The sequence below is a fragment of the Scardinius erythrophthalmus genome, assembly GCF_964197995.2.
Source record: "Scardinius erythrophthalmus genome assembly, chromosome: 9".
Lineage (NCBI taxonomy): Eukaryota > Metazoa > Chordata > Actinopteri > Cypriniformes > Leuciscidae > Scardinius > Scardinius erythrophthalmus.
The window spans coordinates 9608997-9634654 of NC_138229.1; the positions used below are offsets into that span (position 1 = coordinate 9608997).

Below are 25658 nucleotides of genomic sequence, written 5' to 3' on the forward strand. Positions count from 1 at the left end.
GGGGGGGTTACTTTTTCATTCTACAGAACACTTGATTGGGCAAAAATCTGTGTAGTGCAGGATGAGTCATCAGTATTTTTGCTCCATTTTCCCAGAAGAAAACAGTGTTGTTATTATTAACTAAAGCTAAAACTATTCATTGTTTTCATGATTTAAATAAAACTGAAACAAAATAAAATGTAAGTATTAGGTGACAAACTTAAACTTAAAAAACTTAAATGAAAAATAGAAACGTTGAAATAAAATTAAAGTACCAAAAAAACATGAAATAAAAAATAAAGTTAAATAGAAATATTTAAAAAAACAAAAACTATAAAATGACAAAAGTTCATAAATAAGTCAAACTTAAACTAAAGTTAAAATAAAAAACTGACTGTATAAAATAAAAGCTAAAAAAAATATATATATATATATATATATTTTATCATTGCATAAAAGAGAAAGGCAAGTGTAAATCAATCTCAAAATCATGATTATGACAGTGCAACCTGTCCACATATAAATATATATTCAGTATTCAGCCACTCTGCTTACTCTGATGAGCAGTGCTAGCCAATTAAAACACAGGTCATTTACATATAGAATTCCTAAATGTACAGCTTGTTTATTTCCTAGGCTTGCTTGCTCACAAATCTAATCTGAGGACTGACAGTCTGCACTGTCATTTTGCATGGTGAAATCTGTGTAGTCAATATCCAGTGTATCTTCATGGTTTGCTGTAGTAGTAATGTCAGCATCAGCATGATGCCAAGAGACTTTCTCATACAACAACAGAGAGTAGCTGTCAGTGGAAAGAGAGAACAGAAAACTGGAAACTTTGCCTGTACTCTTGTCTGTCATCTCGCTGTGGTGCTGAACTCACAAGATCTGTAAGAGAACAGAGGCATTTTATGCATTCATGCATACAGTATACTGTATCCAAAACTGCTGACTCGTTCGCTGTTCACTACATAGTGAACGTCACATGGTTCGCTAGATGAGGAAAGAGTAAGCGTATTCAGATCAGACAATATTGCGCACTCAGTATGATGTTACATACAGTACACATCTCATTCTATAAAGGCATTCTAAGACATATACTAAAAAAAAATCTTATTGTAAATGGATTTCAAAGTCATATGAATGTAGTGTAGATCAGGATCGTACACACTGTTTTTTTTTTTCAACTACAAAAAAGTTTGAGTCTGATAAAGGTGAACATGGAAGAGTTAGAGAGATGGTAGAAAGCAATCAGATACATCTAAATCACAATGGTTTTGACTAACGTTATCAGCGGACTTCAGGGGGGAAAATAAAATGCTAAAAATTCCATGGCACCTATGTAGTGTATGTGTTTCTCTTATCTGCTCTGTCTTTCTCAGCACTGAGAGATAACCGTATCCAGTTGGTAAAGTCCACGGCTACAGAGCTGATAATCACCATCGCAGAGGTTCAGCTGTCAGATGATGGAGAGTACACCTGTTCCATTTTCACCATGCCTGTACGGACCGCACGAGCCACAGTTACTGTACTAGGTATGTGTGTGTATGTATGTTCATTTTCAGTCATATGTGAATCAGTAGAATAATTGATATATATGTAGCATATTCCTCATCGCTCTTCATGTATTTCACTAAAAGTATGAGACTATCATGGGTAACTTTAGCATGAGGAAAATATTGGTTTGTTTAAAGGACAATGGCCTTTCAATTAATGCATTTTTGTCCCTTCTGAAAGCATGGCTTTTCTATTAGATGATTAAAAGAGCTCTCAAAGTGATCTTAGCCACAAATGGCCAGTCATTGAAATGGTGATGCAACTGAAACCATTAGTAAATTAAAACATAGTTGTCATTCAATCCAACACAGACAACTCCATCCATCAATCCATCTAACCCATTCATGAAGAGTCATTTTTTCATGAGTCAGTCTGCCCTGGTCATGATGTATGTTTGTTTTTGCGTGTATACCCTTGAGACAACTCAACGTTTTGCAGCCATAATGTTGCAGGCTTGATCATTTTTTTAAATTCACATTCAATTCAGATTGACAGGTCACACTGCGAAGTAGTAGAAGTTTGATATTTGCTAGCAACTGCCATGTTGCACACCAAAATCATTAAATATCCAGATATACATGTTGTCATTGATAACATCTGACATCTGTGCTTCACCTCTTTTGAAAAGCACCAGGCGCTCATGGTAAGCGTGTTTGATGTGACCAGGTCCACGCGGAACCTGCACACTGCTCCACATTTACTGTACTGGTTTTGGGGAGAAAATCTGTATAATTTATTTAAATATGGTAAAATCTGTTAAATGGAGTTGAGAGTATTGTACTCTTTTTGGCAGCTAAAAACATTATAAAAGTTTTTAATATAAAAAAAAAACATGCGATTGGCGGGGGGTGTGAATGATGGACATTTGAATTCTGCAGAAATCTACAGAGCAGAATTAATTTGGTGCAAATTCCATGAAGGCCTAATAACAAGTAGCTAGTTGTTGTTGATAGTGAGCCGCTACTTAGGGAGCAGAACTGTTTTTATTTTATTTACATTTTAAGCCAGAATTAAGCCCCTTATCTAGCCAGAATCTAGCCCCTTAGTTTCTTCAAATTGCACCTGGAAATATTATGTATTTACTTCATAATATCTCTGTTTTTCTCACACAGGTGTTCCAGGTAAGCCGGTGATAACAGGTTTTGAAGATGCTGTTCAGGAGGGCAGCACGGTTACTCTTACCTGCACGAGTTCAGGCAGCAAACCTCCTGCTAAACTACACTGGTACCTTAATCAAGAGGAGAAACCGGGTAAACACACACACACACAGTCAGGACAAAAATCCACTTTGAACTCAAACGGTGTTGTTCAGTAATTACAGTGTTTAATTTGTGTTTGTGTATGTGTAGGGCGTCCTGATGTTGTGGAGTCCAACCCTGAAGAACCAACCTACACAGTAACCAGCGAGCTCATCTTCACTGTCACAAGGAATGATAACAATGCTCTGATCGCCTGTGCGGTGGATCACCCGTCCATCGCCAATGGAGACAAGAAGACAGAACAGCCCCTCAGCGTCTTGTGTAAGACACGCATACAAAAGCCTGAAGGCTTATTTCACATAGCTGTTGTGTAGAGCTGAACGGTATGACGCTGTTATACTGTGTGATTTTAGAAATGTCAATAAGCAGAAGTTCTGCCAATAAAGTTTATATCACAGATGATATAACAGACAGGTGCTTTCAGCATAGACTGTTTGATTTTAATGGAAGCATTTATGATTTGATGCATACATTGTAAATACTGTGTATGCCAGCTGTAAACAACACACAATTACAATGTCACAATGTGCCGCTTTGAAATAAAATTAAACCGAAGTGCGTTCACACATCACAACTGCTTTTCACCATTACTTATAGAAGCTTTTCCTGGCTTCCCTTAATGGTTCTTTGTACACTGCATTCAAATTAATACATTTGATCAGTTCATGCATTCCCTGTGAATCAAACCCGCATGACCTTGACATTGCTGGCATCATCTACTTGTTTGAGCCTCAGAAACGTGTTATAATATATCACTGTTTTTATTATATTTTTAACACAAAACTGCAAAAAAAAATCTGAAACCGCTGTTTTGGTGTTGATGTCCGGCTTATTATTTAGAAATGCATTTGTGCTTTTTCTCAGTTTCTCCTAGCGTGTCAATTCAGCCTGAGAGTGACCTGCCCAGAGAAGGAGAGAAGTTTTACCTGCAGTGTGTGGCAAATGGAAATCCAGAGTAAGATACACACACACACACACACACACACACACACACACACACACACACACACACACACACTCTCATTTCCATCCTTGACATTCATGTTTTATGTATGAAGCTAAAAATGGTCAGCCTATTTATCTCCTTTCTCTCTTTTACACACACAAAAATACACAGAGTTCTGTTTGACTGTATTACAGAGATTATTTCCTTCATGTTACATGAAATACAGATAGAAGACAGAAAGAGGGATCAGAGACATCCTTACATAGGGTTGTTTCAAATGCAGATCCTCTATGATCTCAGTCAGTTCAACAACTCCCTTTCGGGAGCTAACGGATGAAACATTATTATTTCAGATATATTTATTATATTTTAGCTACTTAAGCCTTGGTTATATCACATAAATATTTCTCCCTAGAAATTGAAGTTAATGTAATTGAATATCACCCTCTACTGGTGCAGGATCGCATTACAACTCATTATGGCTTCTGACATCCATTAGTCCCACACTGAGAGCTATTCAACCCCATTTAGACATCCCATAGCGTTTTTCTGTCGCATTTTCCCATTTGCTTTTACTCTCTATCTCTTCCTTACTGGAATGGGAGCTTGTATCTGAAGAAGATACCGTAGTATCAGAGGTGGCACTTACAGGGTCCATAATGATCTTTTGATCTTTTTGCTGCACAGACACACACACACATATGTTGGATTTCCATGTTTTATGGGGACTCTCTATAGACAAAATGATTTTTATACTGTACAAACTGTTTTGTATATTCTATCCCATACCCTACCTACCCATCACAGAAAACTTGTGAAAACACACACAAAAATATATATATATATATATATACTGTATACACACTGACACTACACAGACATTTGGGGCCAGTAAGAAGTTTTAAAAATAAATGAATGCTTTCATTCAGCAAGGATCCATTAAATTGATCAAAAGAGACAGAAAAGACATTCAGAGTATGGGTTGCCATACTTGGCCTTCACTTCAGTTCACTTTTAAATTGTAATGAAATTTCACAATATTACTGTTTTTAATGCATTTTTAATCAATCCTTTGTGAGCAGAAATGACCCCAAACTTTTGAACAATAGTGTGTGTCACTATCATATATGATCCAGTTTCTGTGTGAAACGCTACCTCTAATACAACATATCCTTGCTTGTTTTGTTGTCTTACTGTATTGCAAGTAACATATCTCATGCCAGAGTAGACTGATGTCTTCGTTTAGTCATTACAGCACAATTCTATCAACATAAATCAAAATGATATTATTTGGTTTATTCATGCTCTCAAATAATGATTTGCCTATGTCCTCATCATAATTCTCTAAATCCCTGTAACGCACACAGTCACGCTGATTTGGACTCACAGAAAAAAAGCCACAGTTAGTTTGGCATATGAGGAGATTTTAGAGGTGAAGCGTGTAATTTTTTGATGCTAAAATACTTTCTTTTATCCCAGCAGTAGGTTGACTTCCCCAGGAAGTGTGAACACTTTGGCTCTGTGGCGCAATCAAAACATTTCTCTGTTCGTTTGAGTACCAACCAGACCAGCATAACACAGCAACATTGGCTCAACCAATGGCAGGACTTTGGGGTGGGGCTGTCTGTTTGGTTAACCAATTGAAAACAGGGAGAGTATTCAGGAAACTTATTTGAACACAAACATTGGCCCTGTCCCAAATCCCACCACGCTTGTAGTAGTCCACCCATAAATTAACTTCTAATCTTGATTGAGTTAAACGATAGCAGCTGTTTTGGGGAGTTAACTTTTCTGTTTGTGTCATATGACCCTTCAGGTCAGGTGGGTCACAACACTGATGGTTTGGCTACATGGGATACACAGGTGTATCCTTCCCTTGCATCCTAAAGGGGTGGAGCTGAGACGTGAGGCAAGGAAACAAGGATGCACATATAATAAATAAGAAGCACCCATGGTGTTCTTTCCCCTTTGATTAACTGGTTCATTTCACTTGACATGTGACTCAGCTTCGCTGTGTTCGGGACTCTCTCCAGTGCATCCCTCTTTGCTCCTCAGCTCGTTTGATAGTGCGCCAAATTGCAAAACCCTTCAATCTGCTCAATTAAACGACTCTTTCTGCTTTTCTTTTGATGTGAAATTTCAAAACGCTGTTTATGTGGTCTGTTTTGTAATGTAATCTCTCTCCCTCTCTCTCTCTCTCAGACCGACTGCATTTGTGTGGCGGAGGAAAGACGGAGAGCTCCCCCCGCTGGCGAAGGTGGATGGTGCGTTCCTGCGCTTCGAATCACTCAACAAAACGGATAATGGCATTTATGAGTGCCAGGCTGATAACGGGATCGGCATGGGGGATGTATCGCACACTCTCCTGGTGCAAGGTAATTAATGAGAGAGACGAACGACGAGAAGGGAGGAATGGAAAGAAGAGGTGTTTTCGTCATCATTTATGTTGACGTCATTTATTATGCTGTTTAAGTTTACGGTCACGTCTCTTTTTTCTGAATTTACTTTCCTTTCTTTTGTTTCTCTTTTTGCATGACTCACTCTTTATTTCCTCTTTCATTTTCCCTCTCATCCACCATCCCTTTCTCCATCCATTGTTTTCTGTTGTCATTTTTTTCTTCTTTTCCTTCATCTTCCAAGACCAGGGAGATTCAGACTTCCTTATTCCCACCTTTACTCTCCCTTCATCCTCTGTTTCTCCCACATCTCCTCCTCAAACTTCCCTTTCACCCTCTACTGTAGGTGAAACTCTTCCTCCTCCCTCCTCTTCGTCGTCTTCCACTACCGTCCCCACATCCACTCTTCCAATCTCCTCGACTCGCCCTCCTTCTGCTCCTCCCACTCTCCCTCCATCTCCTGAAGTTCCCACCACCTCTCTTTCCAACGCTCTCTTCCCAGATCTCACTCTTCCGTCTGCTCGTTCCCCTCCCTCGCCCCCCTCCTCCCCCTCCTCCTCACCTTCTGCCACTCCATCATCTGTTTCTCGGCTGAATGGAGTGCACACCTTTACAGGTAATCCATTGTACACACACTCAAACCTAACCACATTTTAACATTCCACTGCAGTGCCACTGATCACAGTAACCGGTTTCTCTGTGTGCGTGTGGGAGGGGATTGGGACGGGCATGATTACTTGAGTGCACTGAGAAGAGACAGCAATGATCGATCATGACAACACAATAATTACCTTGACTTTTAAACTTCAAAACATTTTACACCAGTCAAAATCTATACACAGGTGAGATAAAAGGGGCTGATTTTTATTTATTTTTACTATATATCTAATATAATAATATTAATAATAATATTTAATGTAATTAAAATCATTTTTGCATACTTTACTGTTCAAATGTTTGGGGTCTGTAAATAATAAACAAATACTTTTAATCAGCAAGTCCACAATAAATCGATCAAAAGTGACAGTAAAGACTTTTACCTGTTCATTGTCTATTCACCAAAACAATCCTGAAAAAAATGGATCACAGTTTCCGCAAAAATATTAAGCAGCACAACTGTAAGAAATTTTTCTTGAGCAGCAAATCAGCATATTAGGATGCTTTCTGAAGGATCGTGTGACACTGAAGAAGACTGGAGTAATGATGCTGAAAATTCAGCTTTGACACCATATTGCCACCATATTTTAAAGTATATTCAAATAAAAAACAGTTATTTTAAATTGTATTGATATTTCACAATATTACTATATTTACTGTATTTTTGATCAAATAAATGCAGCCTCTGTGAGCATAAGAGACTTCTTTAAAAAAACATTAAATAATCTTACCGACCCCAAACTTTTTTTTCTTTTTTTTTGCCAGCATTGTATATAAAATGGTTATTACTTAAGGAAACTTAAGGAACATGATTGAATGTGTCCAGTCAAAGGGATAGTCCACCAAAAATGTTACTTTTTTTTTTCCATTTACTCATCCTCATGTTGATCCAAACCAATATGATGTAGGCTATTTCTTTCATGCATGGAACAGAAAAGGTGAATGTTTAAGTGAATATAATTAATGTGAATGAGAACTCCATTAAAACACCATGAAAGTAGCATAAAAGTGTGTCAAAATTATTAATCATCAAAAATGCAATGTATATTACAAAAATACATGTAAAGTAATGTACATGTTTATGGACTAAAAAAAAAAAGCACAGATATGTAGACCCCATCATGCATCTTTCACGTACCTGTGTAGACAAAATGACCAAAGTGCCCTCCCTGGGTGGAACAGCTTGAATGTGTCACAATATAATCGAGCAGGTTGTGTTTGTGCGTGTGAAAAAGAGATATGTATATTGAGATCTCCAGTGCAGTATCACACAAGCATGTTGAGCAGCATCTGCTGTCAGCTTTGACTGTAATGCAGGATTTAACCAGGCACATCTCACGGCAAAGCCTCTGATTATCTAGAAACACAATCTGACACAATACCTTCCCTCTAGCAAACGTTCGCTTCAATTATTTTATTATTTCGCTATGTGAAATCCTCTTTAATACTCTTCCGAGATACTTATTTTTTTGATAGTGTTCAGTGAGCTCACACAGACGCACACGCATGCACGCTTAGACACTTTTTCTTGATCGTTTCTCTTTGTTCCTTCTCTTGCATCACATCTCGTGCCTCCACTCATGTGGTCCCCATCCATCCATCCATCCATCCACTCATCCATCCATCCACCCATCCATTCATCCTTTCATCCTCTTGAGAAGAAGCCGGAGTAAAAGCTGCAGGTATTGTCACCTCTCTCTCTAACTTTCTGTCTTTTTCTTTCTTTTCCTCCTTTTTTCTTTAAGAATTGCCCTGTCTATCTTTTTTGGGATCTTTGAATGAATCTCTTTCCCTCTTTTTCTCCTCTATCTCTCTTTCATCAGCCTGTTTGTCTCAATTTATGATGGATCTGGGTGTTTTTTTTAGCTACAACTCTCTGGTGAATTGCTCTGTCATTATGAACATAGGTAATGGAGCAGGAACGTTGTTCACGAAAGCAAAACATTTGATATTACATGGAAAACTATTAATATCAGTGCAAATTTGTTGGTTCATTGAAAGCTTAATACTGAATTAGGTTGATGCCAAAAACTGCATTTTCAGCCAATTTGAAAACAATCTCGCTTAGAAAAATGAATGAGATTTATTATTGATGCAACTCAGTTTTTGCTACAGGGAGGTCCAGCCATCTGTAGCCTGGTGGAAGAAGCCAAACTGAGTCAAAGCATAAGCAGTGATTCAGTTAAACCTGCGTGCACCTTCCCATGTCATCAATCTGGACATTTTCAAACCCTGACTGATAAGGAATGCAGATATATGTCAATTTGCATGCGGCAAGTTCAATTCTGCCCCACTTTGTGCTAATTTAAACCGTAGTACATTTGCATCATCCACATCATTGCATCATGCAGAGACCCTACTCCAGGGGGGACTACAATCTCTATTCAGAAATGTGCAACACCGTGGGAACCCAACGGGGGGGCCAGAGACTGATCTATTTGTATGGATATCAAAGGAGATGCCTTAATGCCCTGAATAAACTATTTTTGTGTCGAATCAAACTGTTTATCACATAATAAATTGATTGCCTTGCTGCTAATCTTCAACATGTTTGCCTTAACAGTTTAGAAAAAGCTATATTTAGAGTTTGCCATGAAAAATTAGCATTTTATAAGAGGTTTCATTTTCAGCATTATATATTAATTTTGCTGACATAAAAGACCCCCATCATGATTAACTTACAAGATGGATATTATCCAAATTGGCTTTTTTTACCCCAGACTAATGGTGCTTTTCCACTGCATGGTACGGCTCGGTACGGCTCACTTTTGGGGGTTTTCCACTGTGTACGGTACCTATACCTGGGACTTTTGTTTAGTACCACCTCGGCTGAGGTTCCAAGCGAGCCGTACCAATACAAAAAATGTGAAAATACAAGTACAAAAACTTCTTCGTCTTGCAGTGAAAAACATCCACTTGCCGATGCCGAGAATCAAGAACATCATTCCATCGATATGCTCCATTGTTCCTGTGTTGTGCGTTTGGTTGTGTCGCGTTTACCATGATGTCACGGCAGTAGAGGCGGCGCAACTATAACGATCCGTCTATAATCCCACCCACTTTGAAGCGGTACTAAACTGCTGTGGAAAAACGAGTCAAGCTGTACCATGCAGTGGAAAAGCGCCATAAGAGGTTAACAGCATTAACAGCAACAGCATTATAGCTAGATAACGACTTGGGACGAGGAGGCACCACATATTGAAAACATTGTTTTTTCAGTTTTTGGTTACACTTCATTTCGATGGTCCACTTTAGATACTCTACTAACTATAAGTAACTTTGCAACTACTATCTCCCATTTGAGTATTTGTGGACAGTATTAGACCCCTTAGGTTAGGGTAAGGTGTTAGGGTTTGGGTAATAAGAAGACAAGTAGTTGCAAACAAAGTTACTTATAGTCAGTAGAATGTCTGTTGGGGGACCATCACAATAAAGTGTTTGCAGATATTAGGCAGACAGTCTACTAATACTCTAATGAGAGTTAGCTGACACGTCATTGCAAAGTTACTTAGAAGAATGTCTAAAGTGAACCATCGAAATAAAGTGTTACCCAATTTTTAATAAACATTTACTGTCTAAATTAATGAATGTGTATTTCGCAAAAGATGCAAAGAATGCTAGATGCTCGTTGAAGTCAGTTTTTTTTTACTGAGAAAAACAGCGATAAGTAATAAATTAGAAGCAAATCATCATCAACAGCAGATCAGTGAACCGTATCTGGACCGCCATTTTCAAAGAGCCTTAAAGCTACACTGTGTAATTTTTTAAGTTGACTCTTAGCAAAAAACACTTTGTTCTTTCAAAATGATATGTGCTCATTAATGTGTAATTACTTCTACCAACTAATCAAGTATTCTCGTAAGCGTAGAATCTGCCATTTAGAATACATACGAGCGAGTCGCTCGAATGGCGGCAGGCCGGCAGCCAGCGGCGGTTTCTTCATTAGGGCGATCGGGCGACGCACCACCAAAGTGTGTAAGGGAGTAAGGGACTTTTTCAATCACTATCTCATTCAACCACAGAGTTGCTAGCAGTCACTCACTGTTGTTCTGCCTCTGGATATAATCCAATCAGCGCCGAGTCACGTTCTGTGGAGTACCGCCTCTTTTGGGCGATTTCACTCTGGCTGAGAATCGCCCAGAGTCTTCCCATAGACTTACATTCAAAGATTTTTTTTTTCGAACTGCAGGCACTGCAATGCATTCTCTATGGGTTCCGGGAGGGCTCGCACTAACGTGCTTTCGTCATCATACGTAACCTTATCTTGTGCAGCGATTGGTGGAAACAAATGTTCCTCTAATAGTATTTAGCCATAAGCTGAAGTGACATCCAATAATTTCCTCAGTGCATAACTTACATTTCACGGACATATTCTCCATCTGTAAATGTTAGAAAGTCCAGTTTGCTGTCATGAGTGGGCGAGCTTTCTGCAAGCTATACTTCCGTGAACGAGCGCCCCCGCGTGCATGCGCGCCGAACAGACGGAGCGCAATGAATAGGAGCGCAATTATTCTGACTAAAATATACATTAGCACTAAATTATAAATATATTTAGCTAAAACATTTGTTGTTGAATATTTGTTGTTGTTGGTGAACATAAATGTGCTAGAGAATTTCAAACCTACATGTGTATTTTTATGATATTAGCTTTTTTTTTTTTTTTTGGTTTAGTAAATTTAACTACTTTAAAAAACATTATTTTGTTTTTAGATTGTAATGTTGCAATGTTAGAATGTAATGTGATTTGACCCCTTTTTTGGATAGACTGCAGATAGACAGCAACACTATGTTTGTTTTTATAACCTTCAATATAAACATTGTTTGTAGGACAATATCGATCAAGATATTAAATATTTAAAAAAAAATAATAAATAAATACAGGTTTTTTTTATTCAAATAGAAAAATAATAATTAAATACTCAGATTATACCATACATCGCCATTTAGCCCAAAAATTCAGATTTATTTGGCAATTGGCTACCCTACCGGCTGAAGTTTTAGCTAAACTTTAGGCTAATGATAGCTACATTATTATCACTGTTAAATTGTTATTTAACAATAAGCCTACATTCAGTCCTGAATTAGAAATTCAGTTTGTTGTGCCCCCCCAAATTTTTTTAGCACCAGCCGCCACTGCCGGCAGCCATGTTGCACCTCCATCTTGAAAATACATTAGCCAAAGAGGGACATACCAGGAAATTCAAGCTTCGCCTATCGTGTTTTTACACTCAGTGGCACCGTGACGAATGCGAGGGGGAGATTACTCGTGACTGCCGGCAGATTTGAAATAATACGGCCACCGTAGGAGTTAAAACGCCCTCGGAATGGGAGGGGCTAGAAAGTAATATTCAGCTGGTAGTCATATACAATTTCACCGCTAGATGGGAGAAAATCCTACACAGTGTAGCTTTAAATATGATTCTTTGGTGTACACTCGAGTTCAGAAAAACGCTAATGAAATGAACTGAACTCTGATGTCAAAGAGCTTGATTGTGATCCTCACCAAAAGTTCTAGTATGAAAATGCTTTTAAATAGCTATAAAAACTTTTCAAAAGACATGACTTGCTATGTTTGTCAGTGTGTTTGGATGCAAAAAAATATATCACTTTGCATCAATGTCCTGTATATTTACATTTAGATTACCTTTGCAATCATCTAATACTCACTCAAAGATAATCTTTAAAAATGCTAATCATTTAATATCACTGTTAAATGTAATCTTGACCAAATCTCCAAATGAATATCCATTTTTTTTACTGAACATTATAATGTTGTGATGCCTAAATTAACTCCAGTGATGACCCCTGTAAAAGACATTATCTCTTCAGTGTTTTCTGTCTTTTCCTGTACTCTTTCTGTGTGTATTTCCTATTATCTCTATACCTCTTTGGTTTCTATCTGTTTCTTTCTCTCTCTCTCTCTCTCTGTCGCTCTCAGGGCTTCTTGTTGTGTCACTCAGCACTCACTCTGTTCGTCCTCCTTCATCCTCTCTGCTCTCATCTATCGCCCTCCTTTTTTTCTTTACCTAATGCGTGGAAGCGTCAGGGTGACTGTTAACTTGTCTTGTTTTGATGGAGTATTGTTTGAGAAGGAGACAGAGATCGTGCCGTGGGTGGGAGTGATGGATGTCGTTCGCGCTCTCTGAGTCCAGGCAAAGTCACTGAAGCTTACGATAGACTCTTTGCTGAAATCTTGCTTGTGATTATTCATGTGTTTCCTTTCAAACAGAGGTCAGTGGCTCGTGGGGCTTCACGGTAGATGGAAAATCACACTGTAGTAACTTGACAGCCCATTACAAATACTCTACAGATTATAATGCACATTTTTTCATAAATTACCATTTAAAAGTTTGGGGTCAGTATTTTTTTATAAAGAAATGCTATTCAACAAGGACATTAAATTGATCAAAATGAACATCAAAGACATTTATATTGTTAAAAAAATAACATTTCAAATAGATTCTGTTCTTTTGAACTTTCTATTCATGAATGAATCCTGAAAAAAAATGATCACAGTTTCCACTAAAATATGAAGCAGCACAAGTGTTTCAACATTGATTATAATAATTGATTGAGCAGCAAATCAGCAACTTTGTCATCACAGGAATACATTTTACGTTTTAAAGTATATTAAAATAGAAAACAGCTTATTAAATTGTATTTTTCACTTCGGACCCTATTTTAGTTCAGATTGCTTGAAAATGTCAAGGGCTCTATTAAAGAGGAAAAATTGCTCGAAATGGTTTGCTAAGATAAGTGTTATTAGAGCTGGTAGACAAACATCAAAGACACATTGTGACTCTTTCTCAGAGAGAATCTGTAGTTGAAAAAAGAATTATTTTAAATATATAGTAGTAATATAATTTCAAAAAGTATGTGCAGTATTATCAGAGGGGTTGTATTTTTGTCAGTGGGGTTGTCGTGAATAATCTGGCTTCACTCTCATTCAAGTATGCAAACTCAAAACCAGATGAAAATTTGCATCAACCTGAATAGTTTTAGCACAAATTTCCACCAGTAATTCAAGTTGTTTTTTTGCATTTAAATTAAAGTATTCTAAGAACATAACCTTTCAGTTTCACATTGCACATTTCCATCCATTATACAGCCTCTGTACTTCAAAAAAGGACTAAGTGAATCACTAGGCTTTTTGTTATATTTCAAAATATGTGCAGCTTTATGCCATTGCACTGAAAAAAAATATTCATTGATTAATTTTAACGAATCATTTTTTTCAGTGTGCTTAGGGGACCGTTTTGTAATCGCATTGTGACTTCCTGAATCAAAATCAGTGAAGATTCCCAACATTACTGTACATGGATGACCTCCGCTGTGTATTGTCGAACGCGTTGTTGTCTTTGGAGCTCTATCGATTTGATTTATAATTCTTGATTTTACTCTTTAAACTTACTTACAACAAACATTTTCTACTTTTCCTCACTGAGAAGCACTACTGCTCAAACCTCATAGTTACAACGCGGACTGTTGAGCAGACGTGTCCCAAGCCTGTTAGTGATCGCTGGATACTCTTATAGGTTACTCCCGGGGATCACGGCTGAACGCGTCTTCTCAACACTCACTTACAAACATTTTTCACCTATCGTGCGTCTACTCTACACCCGTACCACTTAAAAGACGGATTATATCTAAGACGCTTGTCAGAAATTAGTATTAATTGATAGCATCACTGGTAGTGTCGTTGCTAACTTACTGTCCATCTGTTAAAATGGCGAATATATCAGATGCTAGTAGACTACCTTTTGGTGCAGGTGAGGACACATTTGAGCTGCACGCGGTACAGTCTGAGCTGGAAGCTGTTGAGAAACAGATCCACGACCTTTTAGTGAGACAGGCCGAGCTGAGAGACCGGCGTTTAGTTCTTGAAACATCACGCGCTGATGCTCACAAATCAGAGATTAATGTTACTAACCGGCTGACTCCGACCTCGTCTACTCCGTGCGTTACTCGGCATCGGTCCCGAGCGCCAAGGTCGCGATCAGCCATGGTCTCGTTCACTCCGGCTCCAACACGCCACCACGAAGCCTGGATATTTCCGCAGCGGAAGACGCGAGTCAGGTCTAGACCAAGACCCTCTCCGACCCTCCCGGTTTTCGAGTTATCCACACAAAACCGCTTCTCCGCTCTTCGCGAAACAGAACGCGATGCTGTGATCATCAGTGATTCCATTGTTTGGCACGTCCATGCTACATCAGGTAAAAATAAGGTGCACAGTCACTGCTTTCCTGGTGCTCGTGTTTCTGAAATCGCTGCTCGCGTTCCCGAGATTCTGAACGATAACGAGCGCGTCGGAACTTTGGTATTGCACGCGGGAGTGAACGACATCAGGCTGCGCCAGACGGAAGTTCTGAAGAAAGACTTCAGGAATCTGATCGATACGGTACGCAGCACATCGCCTGATATAACGATCATTGTGTCAGGACCGCTTCCCACGTACCGTCTAGGACATGACAAGTTTAGTAGATTATTCGCGCTAAATGAATGGTTAACGTCATGGTGCAATGAGCAGAAACTGCTCTTTGTAAATAATTGGAATCTGTTTTGGGAGCGTCCTAGGCTATACCGTGCTGATGGCTTACACCCAAACAGATTCGGATCGGATCTTCTGTCAGATAACATCTCCAAAACGTTAAATACCTTTTGACTAGTAACCAAAAGTCCAAATCATAGTCTCTGCTGCACCAAATTAACTGATATAAATACTAGTGTAGAACATTGCATAGAAACTGTGTCTATTCCTCGTTTAGTGCGATCAAATAATAAATCTACTGCAGGATCTAGGAAAAATCTAATTGTTATTAAAACAGAAAATGTTGCTATTAGTAAACAAAAACAATTTCTAAAGCTAGGTCTTTTAAACATTAGATCACTCACACCTAAGGCAGTTATTGTAAATGAAATAGTCACAGATAATAGCATAGATGTACTTTGCCTTACTGAAACCTGGCTTAAACCAAATGATTATTTCGGTCTAAATGAGTCTACTCCATCAGGATACTCCTATAAGCACGAGCCCCGTCTGATTGGTCGTGGCGGCGGTATTGCAACTATCTATAGAGATATTCTCAATGTTACTCAGAAAACGGGTTATAAGTTTATTTCATTTGAAGTACTTGTACTAAATGTTACGCTCTTAGATGATAGAAAAACATCCCTATTATCTTTAGCCTTGGCTACCGTATATAGACCACCAGGGCCTTACGCTGATTTCCTAAAAGAATTTGCAAATTTTCTCTCAGATCTATTGGTCAATGTCGATAAAATATTAATTGTTGGAGATTTTAACATACACGTAGATAATCAAAATGATACGTTAGGGGCTGCGTTTATAGACTTATTAAACTCCTTTGGGGTTAAGCAAAACGTTACCGGACCGACTCATCGTTTTAATCATACACTCGATTTAATTATATCACATGGAACCGATCCAACCGATATAGATATCATTCCGCAAAGTGATGATGTAACTGACCATTACATGGTAACTTGCATATTACGTACCCCGGTAATATATCATGCTGCGCCGCGTTATCGATTAGGCAGAACAATCCTTCCATCCACCATAGATAATTTTTCAAATTGCTTATCGGATCTGTCTCAGCTGCTGCCTGAACCTAAACAAACAGATGAACTAGACGAACTAACCAGCACTATGAGCACCGTTCTCTCTGGAAAATGGGATATTGTTGCACCTATGAGACTAAAAAAGGTCAGAGAGAAAATTAAAGCACCATGGTACAACAATACTACTCGTGTTCTAAAGAGAGAAACCCGTAATTTAGAGCGTAAATGGAAACAAACTAATTTAGAGGTTTTTAGAATTGCTTGGAAAGACAGTACGTCACGCTATAAAAAGGCCCTAAAAGCGGCCAGGGCTGAGCATCTCCGCAAACTAATAGAAAATAACCAAAACAATCCTAGGTTCTTATTTAACACCGTGGCTAGACTAACAAATAAACAAGCGTCACCTGAACAAAATATTCCGTTACAGTTTAGTAGTAATGATTTCATGAATTTTTTTACTGAGAAAATAGAAAACATCAGATCCACAATTGTAAACGTTCAATCGCGCCTTATAATTCAGCCTCGATTATCACCCCGCAAGAACAATTACAGTGCTTTACAACTATAGAACAAAAAGAGTTAAATAAATTTATCATTTCCTCTAAAACAACAACATGTTTATTAGATCCCATACCAACTAAACTATTGAAAGAAGTGTTACCTATAGTGGAAGAGCCTCTCCTCAATATTATTAACTCGTCTTTATCTTTAGGTCATGTTCCAAGAACATTTAAATTGGCAGTTATAAAACCACTAATTAAGAAACCACAATTAGACCCAAATAACCTAGCAAATTATAGACCCATTTCAAATCTTCCTTTTATGTCCAAAATATTAGAAAAAGTTGTGTCTGCCCAACTGGGCTCTTTCTTGCAAGAAAATGACACCTATGAAAAGTTTCAGTCTGGGTTCAGGCCGCATCATAGCACTGAAACTGCGCTCGTTAAAATCACAAATGATTTACTCTTAGCTTCTGACCAAGGCTGTATCTCAATACTAGTTTTACTTGATCTTAGTGCTGCGTTCGATACTATAGATCACACAATACTCTTAGATCGGCTACAAAACTATACCGGTGTTCAAGGACAAGCATTAAGCTGGTTCAGATCATACCTATCTGACCGCTACCATTTTGTCTATTTAAACGGAGAAAAATCGATCATAACTCCAGTAAACTATGGAGTGCCGCAAGGATCTGTGTTAGGCCCTCTATTATTCTCAATATATATGCTGCCACTTGGAAATATTATAAGGAAACATGGAATTAGTTTCCATTGTTATGCTGATGACACTCAACTATATATTTCATCACGGCCGGATGAAAACGCTAAATTATCCAAATTGACAGAGTGTGTTAAAGATATAAAAGATTGGATGACGCACAATTTTCTTTTATTAAATCCAGATAAGACAGAGGTAATACTTATCGGTTCAAAAAACCGCCCACAAAACCTCCTTCAATACAACTTTAACATAGTAGGGTGTCCTGTTACTTTATCCTCTACAGTAAAAGACCTGGGTGTTATATTAGATTGTAACTTGTCTTTTGAAAATCATATTTCATATGTTACAAAAACAGCCTTTTTTCACCTTAGAAATATTGCTAAATTACGTAACATGCTATCTGTTTCTGATGCAGAAAAGCTAGTTCATGCATTCATGACCTCGAGACTAGATTACTGTAATGCTTTATTAGCTGGTTGTCCTGCATCCTCAATAAACAAGCTACAGTTAGTCCAAAATGCCGCCGCTAGAGTTCTTACTAGATCAAGAAAGTTTGACCATATAACACCAATTTTATCATTACTACATTGGTTACCTATAAAGTTCCGTATTAATTACAAGGTATTGCTACTGACTTATAAAGCCCTAAACAGCTTAGCTCCAGTTTATTTAACGGATCTTCTATCGCCCTATAATCCATCGCGCTCTTTAAGATCACTAAATTCGAGGCTTCTGGTCATACCTAGGATATCCAGATCCACCAAAGGAGGGAGAGCATTTTCACATTTAGCACCAAAACTCTGGAATAGCCTTCCTGATACTGTTCGTAGCTCAGATTCGCTCTCCCAGTTTAAAACTAGATTAAAGACGCATCTCTTCAGCCAGGCATTCATATAATATTTTAATCTTACAGTTAAATCTGGTCTCTACTTCATAAACGCCAGAGGAGAACTGGCCCCCGACTGAGCCTGGGTTCTCCCAAGGTTTTTTTTTTCTCCATTAGGTCACCTAATGGAGTTTTTCGGTTCCTTGCCACTGTTGCCTTTGGCTTGCTCAGTTGGGGATACTTAATTTGATTAATCGATTCAACAGTGCTATTGATCTGCATTACCAAACGTGGATGTTTTACACCAGAAACATACACTGATGTACTATTTTATTTAATACTGTGAAGCTGCTTTGATACAATCTGTATTGTGAAAAGCGCTATATAAATAAAGTTGACTTGACTTGACTTGACTTGTATGTAAAGACGAGGTGGGGTCAAATAAGTGTTGTATGTTTTTCAGTCTTTTGAGTCTCTCACAAACTCTTCTCTGATTTCGCCTGGTCTGTATTGTTAAGACATCTGTTGTCATTCTGATTGTCCTCTCTGCACGGCTTTGACGATCTACCTGTCTCTGTTCGTTTCTCAGACCCCACAGCGATGTCCACCTCCTCGGGAGTAGACCATGCTGTGATTGGTGGAGTGGTTGCTGTCATTGTCTTCATCATGCTTTGTCTCCTCATCGTCCTCGGCAGATACCTCATCAGACACAAAGGTACTGCACACTCACACACCACCCTAATCAGACAAAGAAATCCCTCGCTCTCTTTCACACACATGCACAGATCTAATCAGACACAAAGAGATCGCACGCACACACATCTGAAGGGATTATAACCTTCAGGAACTGTGGTCGAATTCCTGACGGAGGGCTTTGCAGCGTCCTGCCCCATCAGCAGCTTTTTTTTTTTTTTAATAGATTTTGTCTTGAATTTAAGCATCCAGACACTTGACCCAAGATCTCATTGTTGACTGGGACATTATACTTGTAAATGAACCACATGTCTCACTGCAATGGTGCACCTAGAAAAAAAATGAAAAATAAAAATGAATGAACAGCTTCTGAGTGTATGAACATAGAATAAGCAAATAAAGTATGGGCACATACTTGGTTGCATATCCTTGCTATTATAAATGCATATCAATTGCTCAATGTACATTCAATGTCAATATTTAGCAGCAATTTAAAAATATATATATATTCAAGAGACACTACACTTTGGTATTGTTTCCTTAAAGGGTTAGTTCACCCAAAAATTAAAATTCTGTCAGTAATTACTCACCCTCATGTTGTTCCAACCGCGTAAGACCTTCGTTCATCTTCGGAACACAAATTAAGATATTTTTGATGAAATCTGAGCCATGTTTCACTCCTCCATAGGCTTCCAGTGTGACCGAAACTTGATGGCCCAGAAAAGTTATTAAAGAGATCGTTAATATAGTCCAAGTGACTCCAGTGGCTCAATCTTAAGTATATCAAGCGACGAGAATACTTTTTGTGCGCAAAAACAAACAAAAATAACGACTTTATTCCACTATTCATTTCCTTCTCTGGACCTCTAGTTGGTTCGCGTAGTGTTTTTGCGCAGCCCGTCTGTGTTACACGTCACCACGTAGGCTCACTATTGGCCGACGCCGGTCATGTGTGTGTTGCGTGATGATGTGCAACACAGACGCGCAGCGCAAAAACACTAAGAGGCCCAGAGAGAAGGAAATGAAAAGTGGAATAAAGTCGTTATTTTTGTTTGTTTTTGCGCACAAAAAGTATTCTCGTCGCATGATAAACTTAATGTAGTGCCACTGTAGTTACTTGGACTATTTTAACGATGTTTTAATAACTATTCTGGGCCGGTGAGTTTCGGTCACACTGGAAGCCTATGGAGGAGTCAAAATTCTGTCAGATTTCATCAAAAATATCTTAATTTGTGTTCCGAAGATGAACGAAAGACTTACATGGTTGGAACAACATGAGGGTGAGTAATTACTGACAGAATTTTCATTTTTGGGTGAACTAACCCTTTAATAGTACACTATGTATCTTTTAACCTTCTAATGGTTAAAAAATAAAACTGCATGCATTTTGTGGAAGATCATTTATTTTGGTTGTGCTTCGGCTCTGCGTGACTGTGTGGATAAAAAAAAGACCCTTCACAACAGATAAAATACCTCACTCACCCGTTGAGTAATAAAAACACCATCGCCATCTCCGAAAAGCCAAGCCGATGTTGATTCTTGTTTTATTATGAGCTCTGTCACGTTCTCTTTTCGCCAGCAGACGCTCCTTTTTTCAGTGTTTTTTAAAAACGGGTGATTACCTGGAGGTTTGAGATTTAGTGCTCTCCATGTCAACCTTTCTCGCTCGTTGTGACAATTATGCCACTCCCACACCATACACGCGTTTTTTACCCGTCAAAGTAGCCGGAACAACTTTTCTCTGAAAACGACACACACGTGTCTCAAAGGTCTAAAATATAAACAATTATAATAGACTTACCATAATGAATCAGGGTAAGAAAAAAACTTTTTGGAAGAAAGATCGATGATGTATTGACTTGTTATTTAAATTTACATTTTGAACAAAAAAAGTTACATAGTGTACATTTAAAGTATTATTTATTATAGTCAAGGTTTGAGGTTTCTTGCAGCAAATACTTAAACATTTTCCTTTCTCTGACCTTTAGAATTGTATTTTACCTTTATTTTAATGACCTTATGTCTGTGTAGGTGGAAGTATGTTAATGTGCTGATAAAGTGTTGAAGAATGTTACTTTTAAAAGTGACACATTACTGTAGGTACGTCTGCATTGGAAATTGTGTGAGTACTCTTACTTTTCAATGCAGCATAAATCTGTTAACACAGGAATTACATTCACAGGAATAAATGTATTGCATGTTAAAATATTACATTGTTGACAAAATGTCACCTTTTATGTTTATTCTTGTTCCCAGCTTACAAAAAAAAACAAAAACAAGACAGGTGTTGATTTTCAATGTAACAACAAAGTTGAATGCATTAATTTAATTTTAAATATATAGCAACGGATCACGTACGATCCACGGACTTCACTCCTATTGGTTGTCGCTCTCGAAAGCCGCTCTTCATTTGCATAAAGTCAAACATATCTCAACTTTTTTACGGCACAAGACTACATCCTGTCTCCGGAAATCGCCAGCTCTGCATTGAAATGAATGGGATTGTGTGGATTTGTCGCTGCGTGTTGCTGGTAGTGTGAACGCAGCTTAACTCTAGTTCTGGTAGCTCTGACATCAAAACTGTGACTCACTATTTTTATAGTCTAGTCTAGTGGTTCAGGTGGACTGGGGAAAGAGTTCTGAAAGTTTGATGTCGGCATAGTACGTTGGTTTCTTTTATTTCAAAATAGCAAGAAAAATTCTGTTCTATCTTATGTCTTATGAGTGCAAGAAGCAACTGACAAAGGCTGACAGACTGTGTGAGTGTGTGTGCAGTGCACAGAGGGACACTGTAAACAGATCAGTGTTTGAGCTGTGCTGCTGCTTTCCCACTGTATCTATCTATGACTTACAGAGTATATATCTAGAAAAGCTGTCAGAAACTATACATTTAGGGAAAACAGCCTGGTTTCGGAGTCAGGAAAAAAATGCTGAACAAGGATTAAATGCAGCTGCGCATTGAAGGATCATATGTACACTTGGGTGAGGTATTAATGTAAGAACATTTGGTTGTGTCTAGGGTGACCACCCGTCCCGCGTAGCGCGTGCACGCACAGCGTTTGAAGCCCAATACACGCGTCACGCAAATTGAGACCGTGTCACGCATAATCTATGCTTGCTCAAAAAAAAGTTGGTCGCTCTATATACTCGAGCCCCAAGCAGACAAACGAACATTACTTGACATTTCAGCACGCTATGGTTGCCACACAAACCCCTCAGTTGAACTGCTGATTAGGTTGTTGTCGGGCAATTCCACGCAAAACTGTCACATCCATAACGCCAACTCAATGCCATGGTATTGAGTTGGCGTTATGGATGTGACAGTTTTGCGTGGAATTGCTTTTCGTTGTTGTCATGACAGCGCACGCACGCGCATACCAGACACACTTGCAAGGAAGGAACTTTCAGATGCGCGCTTTCCAATTCGAAAAATTCGAGAAAGAGACTGTCTGAGAGCCAACGCCATCATCAATTAAAAAGAGAAGGTGTGAGTACAAGAAACAAGAATGGGGAAATGAATATTTGTGGCTGAAAGGTGTTGAGGGGGATACCGAGAGGGCTTTTTGTGACCTTTGCAAAACGTCCTTCTCAATCGGACATGGAGGGAGGGGAATACGAGGTCAATCGTATTTTTTTTAAATACTTTTTTTTAACTGTTCCTGTGGTGTTGAGCAACTACAATTCCTGTTAATCCTATAAATTAATATTATAATTTATTAATTTATTTAAAGTAAATAAATTGTAATGAAAAATAAATAAAATTAAATAGTAAATCTTAAGTGGAAGTAGCCTACATCTGTCAATTCATTGAATGACTTTATTTAGAAAAAAAATACACATTGGTTGGCCTATTCATGAGCATACATCAAAAATTACACGTTTAGGAGAATAGGGCATTATTAATACTATGCAAGGTGGTATGTGCTAGAAATGGGTAAACCACTATCAGTGAGTCTGCCAGTGGGGCACCGCCGCGCCAGACAGTGTCCCACATTGTCCCTCAGAAACATACCCCTTGTCCCCCCTTGGGCTTATTAGCAGGTGGTCACCCTAGTTGTGTCTTAAGTGAATGTTAACAGATGAGACTAAAAAAATCACATATGTACAATAGTGGCTGAAAGTGATGTCCGGAGGGGATATTTGTTTTTAATGACCCTACAAGTTTGATTAAGCCATCAAAATATGAGGAAAATATGTTATATTTTTTAAATATATTAAATATTTGGGGAGAACAAAACACTAAACTTTTTAAACACTAAAGGCAAACTGCTGCCACAGGTTTTATTTAACTATGCACAAAACATGCATAGAAAAAATAAAAGCTCACAGGAAAAGCATAGATTAACTAAAACATAATCAGTTATTAATATTTTGTTGGTTCTTTCTTGTTTTTGCATGTGTTTATAATTTCTTTGTATGACAGCCTGGCCTATATGTTAATGCACAATTTGCTAATTTTCATTGCATTACAAATAAAACAATTGACTCAAAGCACAACCACAATATGCTTACAAAATCTTTTAAAAAATAATAATAATATTCGAATAAAGCATATAGATGTAATTTTTTTCTTAGGCCAGACATCACTTTTGGCCGCTTCTAAAATATACAAATATTGGATTTCTAAGTGTTTACTAAAATAATTAATATAATACAATAAAATAATTAAATCAAAGTATTTTAAATAAAATATATATTTTATTAAAAACTATCTTTATTCAATTGGGAAATACTACTTTGTTTCATTGTTATATTTAATTTACCATTCATGTTCATGTTTGGTCGATATGATTTTTTTATGTTTTTTTTAAAAAAAGCTCTCTTCTGCTCACCAAAGATGCATTTGTTTGATCGAAAATACAGTATAAACTGCAATATAATGAAATATTATTACAATATAAAATAACTATCTTATTCCTATGATGCAAAGATGAATTTTCAGCATCAGTGTCACATGCTCCTTCAGAAATCATTATAATAGGTTGATTTCCTATTATTATCAATGTTGAAAACAGTTCTGCTGCTTAATATTTTTGTGAAAACAATCAACTCTGATGAATAGAAAGTTCAAAAGAACTGAATTTATTGAAATAGTTTAATAAAGTATTTATTTGTAAAATTTCTGTTATATAATATCTCTATTTCTCTGTGCCACCACACAAATATTCTCAGTCCCTCCTTTTACTCAAGAAAGCATGGGCCCATGGAAAGAGTCAGGAACACAGACAGAGTGTCCGTTCACAAAAACTTCTTCAGCTTTACTTTCTATCAGCTTTTATACATTGTCAAGGGGTGGTGTAACAACCATCTAATGAGAATATGTCTTGGAAGCAGATTCAGACAAATCCAGATCTCTTATCTGGACTGCTTTCCAAGAACCACACACACACACACATACATAAAAAACAGATGCATGCTGGAACAAGAACAACTTCTCCTCTCTTGCTTGAGAGACCCACCATCTCTGCCTTGACCACCTACATGGTTACATTTTGGAAGCATATGCAGATGAGAACATGCAGAAACATGCTTTACTGTCATTTTTGAGCAATTTAATACATCCTTGCTGAATAAATGTATTTTATTTCTTTATTTCTTTCTTACTGAGCCACAAACCTTTCAACAATAGTGTATGTTCATATTCAACCATCAAAATGGTCAAAAATTTTAATTATATTATATAATGAAGCAATGTAATTAAAAGTAAAAAAAAAAAACAGTAAAATAAAATGAACTAATGAAGATATACAAAGCAGAAACAGAGCCAACAGTTGCGGTTGTGATTTCTGTCTCTCTCTGTGTGTGTCTCAGGAACGTACCTGACTCATGAGGCGAAAGGTTCTGACGATGCTCCCGATGCAGACACGGCCATCATTAACGCTGAGGGGGGCCACTCTGGGGTGGATGACAAGAAAGAGTATTTCATCTAGAGATCCATCCCTCCGTACCCTCTTCCTTCACACGCTTCAGTTCACTCAGCCTGATGGGGAAAACGGCGATGGCAGAAGAGAGAGGAAATATGTGAAGAAAAAAAAACAAAACAAAAAGTGTTGACCTGTTGGAACTGAAGGACCTCAAATAAGCTTCGACACACAGGACAGGGAAGTGAGAGTTGTGCACTGGCGCGTGGGCTCATTTTAACACACACACACACACACACACACACACACACACACACACACACACACACACACGCGCGCGCACACACACACACGCACACACACACACTCACACTCTTTCTTCATTACCATAATGACACATGAGCAAACACACATAGTGAGACGTAAACAATAAAAAGAGATGATCAAAGGCAATATGACAGTGACCACACTTCCCTCATCTCCCATGATTCCTTTCAAACGGTCCAGATATGTTGCACAGTGACATGTGCATGCATGAACTTTCAGGACACACTGTCTGCTCCCAAAACCCTTGAAAGACACAGACTGGTAACAGGCACGCATGCAAACACACATCAAACAAAAAGGTTATAAACTAAAGACAAAATTGAATCAAACCAAGAAACACTGCAATATCAC

The 25658-nt window shown here is 38.0% G+C and overlaps 1 protein-coding gene across 2 annotated transcripts in view; it reads left to right on the plus strand.

Moving 5' to 3' along the window:
* cadm3 (cell adhesion molecule 3) overlaps positions 1-25443 on the plus strand; it is a 68492-nt gene extending 43049 nt beyond the window's left edge. Inside the window, exons 4-11 of one of the 2 annotated variants that reach the window (XM_081374208.1) lie at positions 1362-1514; positions 2649-2786; positions 2886-3056; positions 3660-3750; positions 5944-6116; positions 8456-8476; positions 19016-19141; positions 24931-25443. In XM_081374208.1, the coding sequence (XP_081230334.1) occupies positions 1362-1514; positions 2649-2786; positions 2886-3056; positions 3660-3750; positions 5944-6116; positions 8456-8476; positions 19016-19141; positions 24931-25049 (992 nt within the window). In that variant the 3' untranslated portion in view covers positions 25050-25443. The remainder of the gene's footprint in view (positions 1-1361; positions 1515-2648; positions 2787-2885; positions 3057-3659; positions 3751-5943; positions 6117-8455; positions 8477-19015; positions 19142-24930) is intronic. The other variant, XM_081374209.1, reaches the window with a different exon arrangement.
* Positions 25444-25658: the final 215 nt, after the last annotated feature.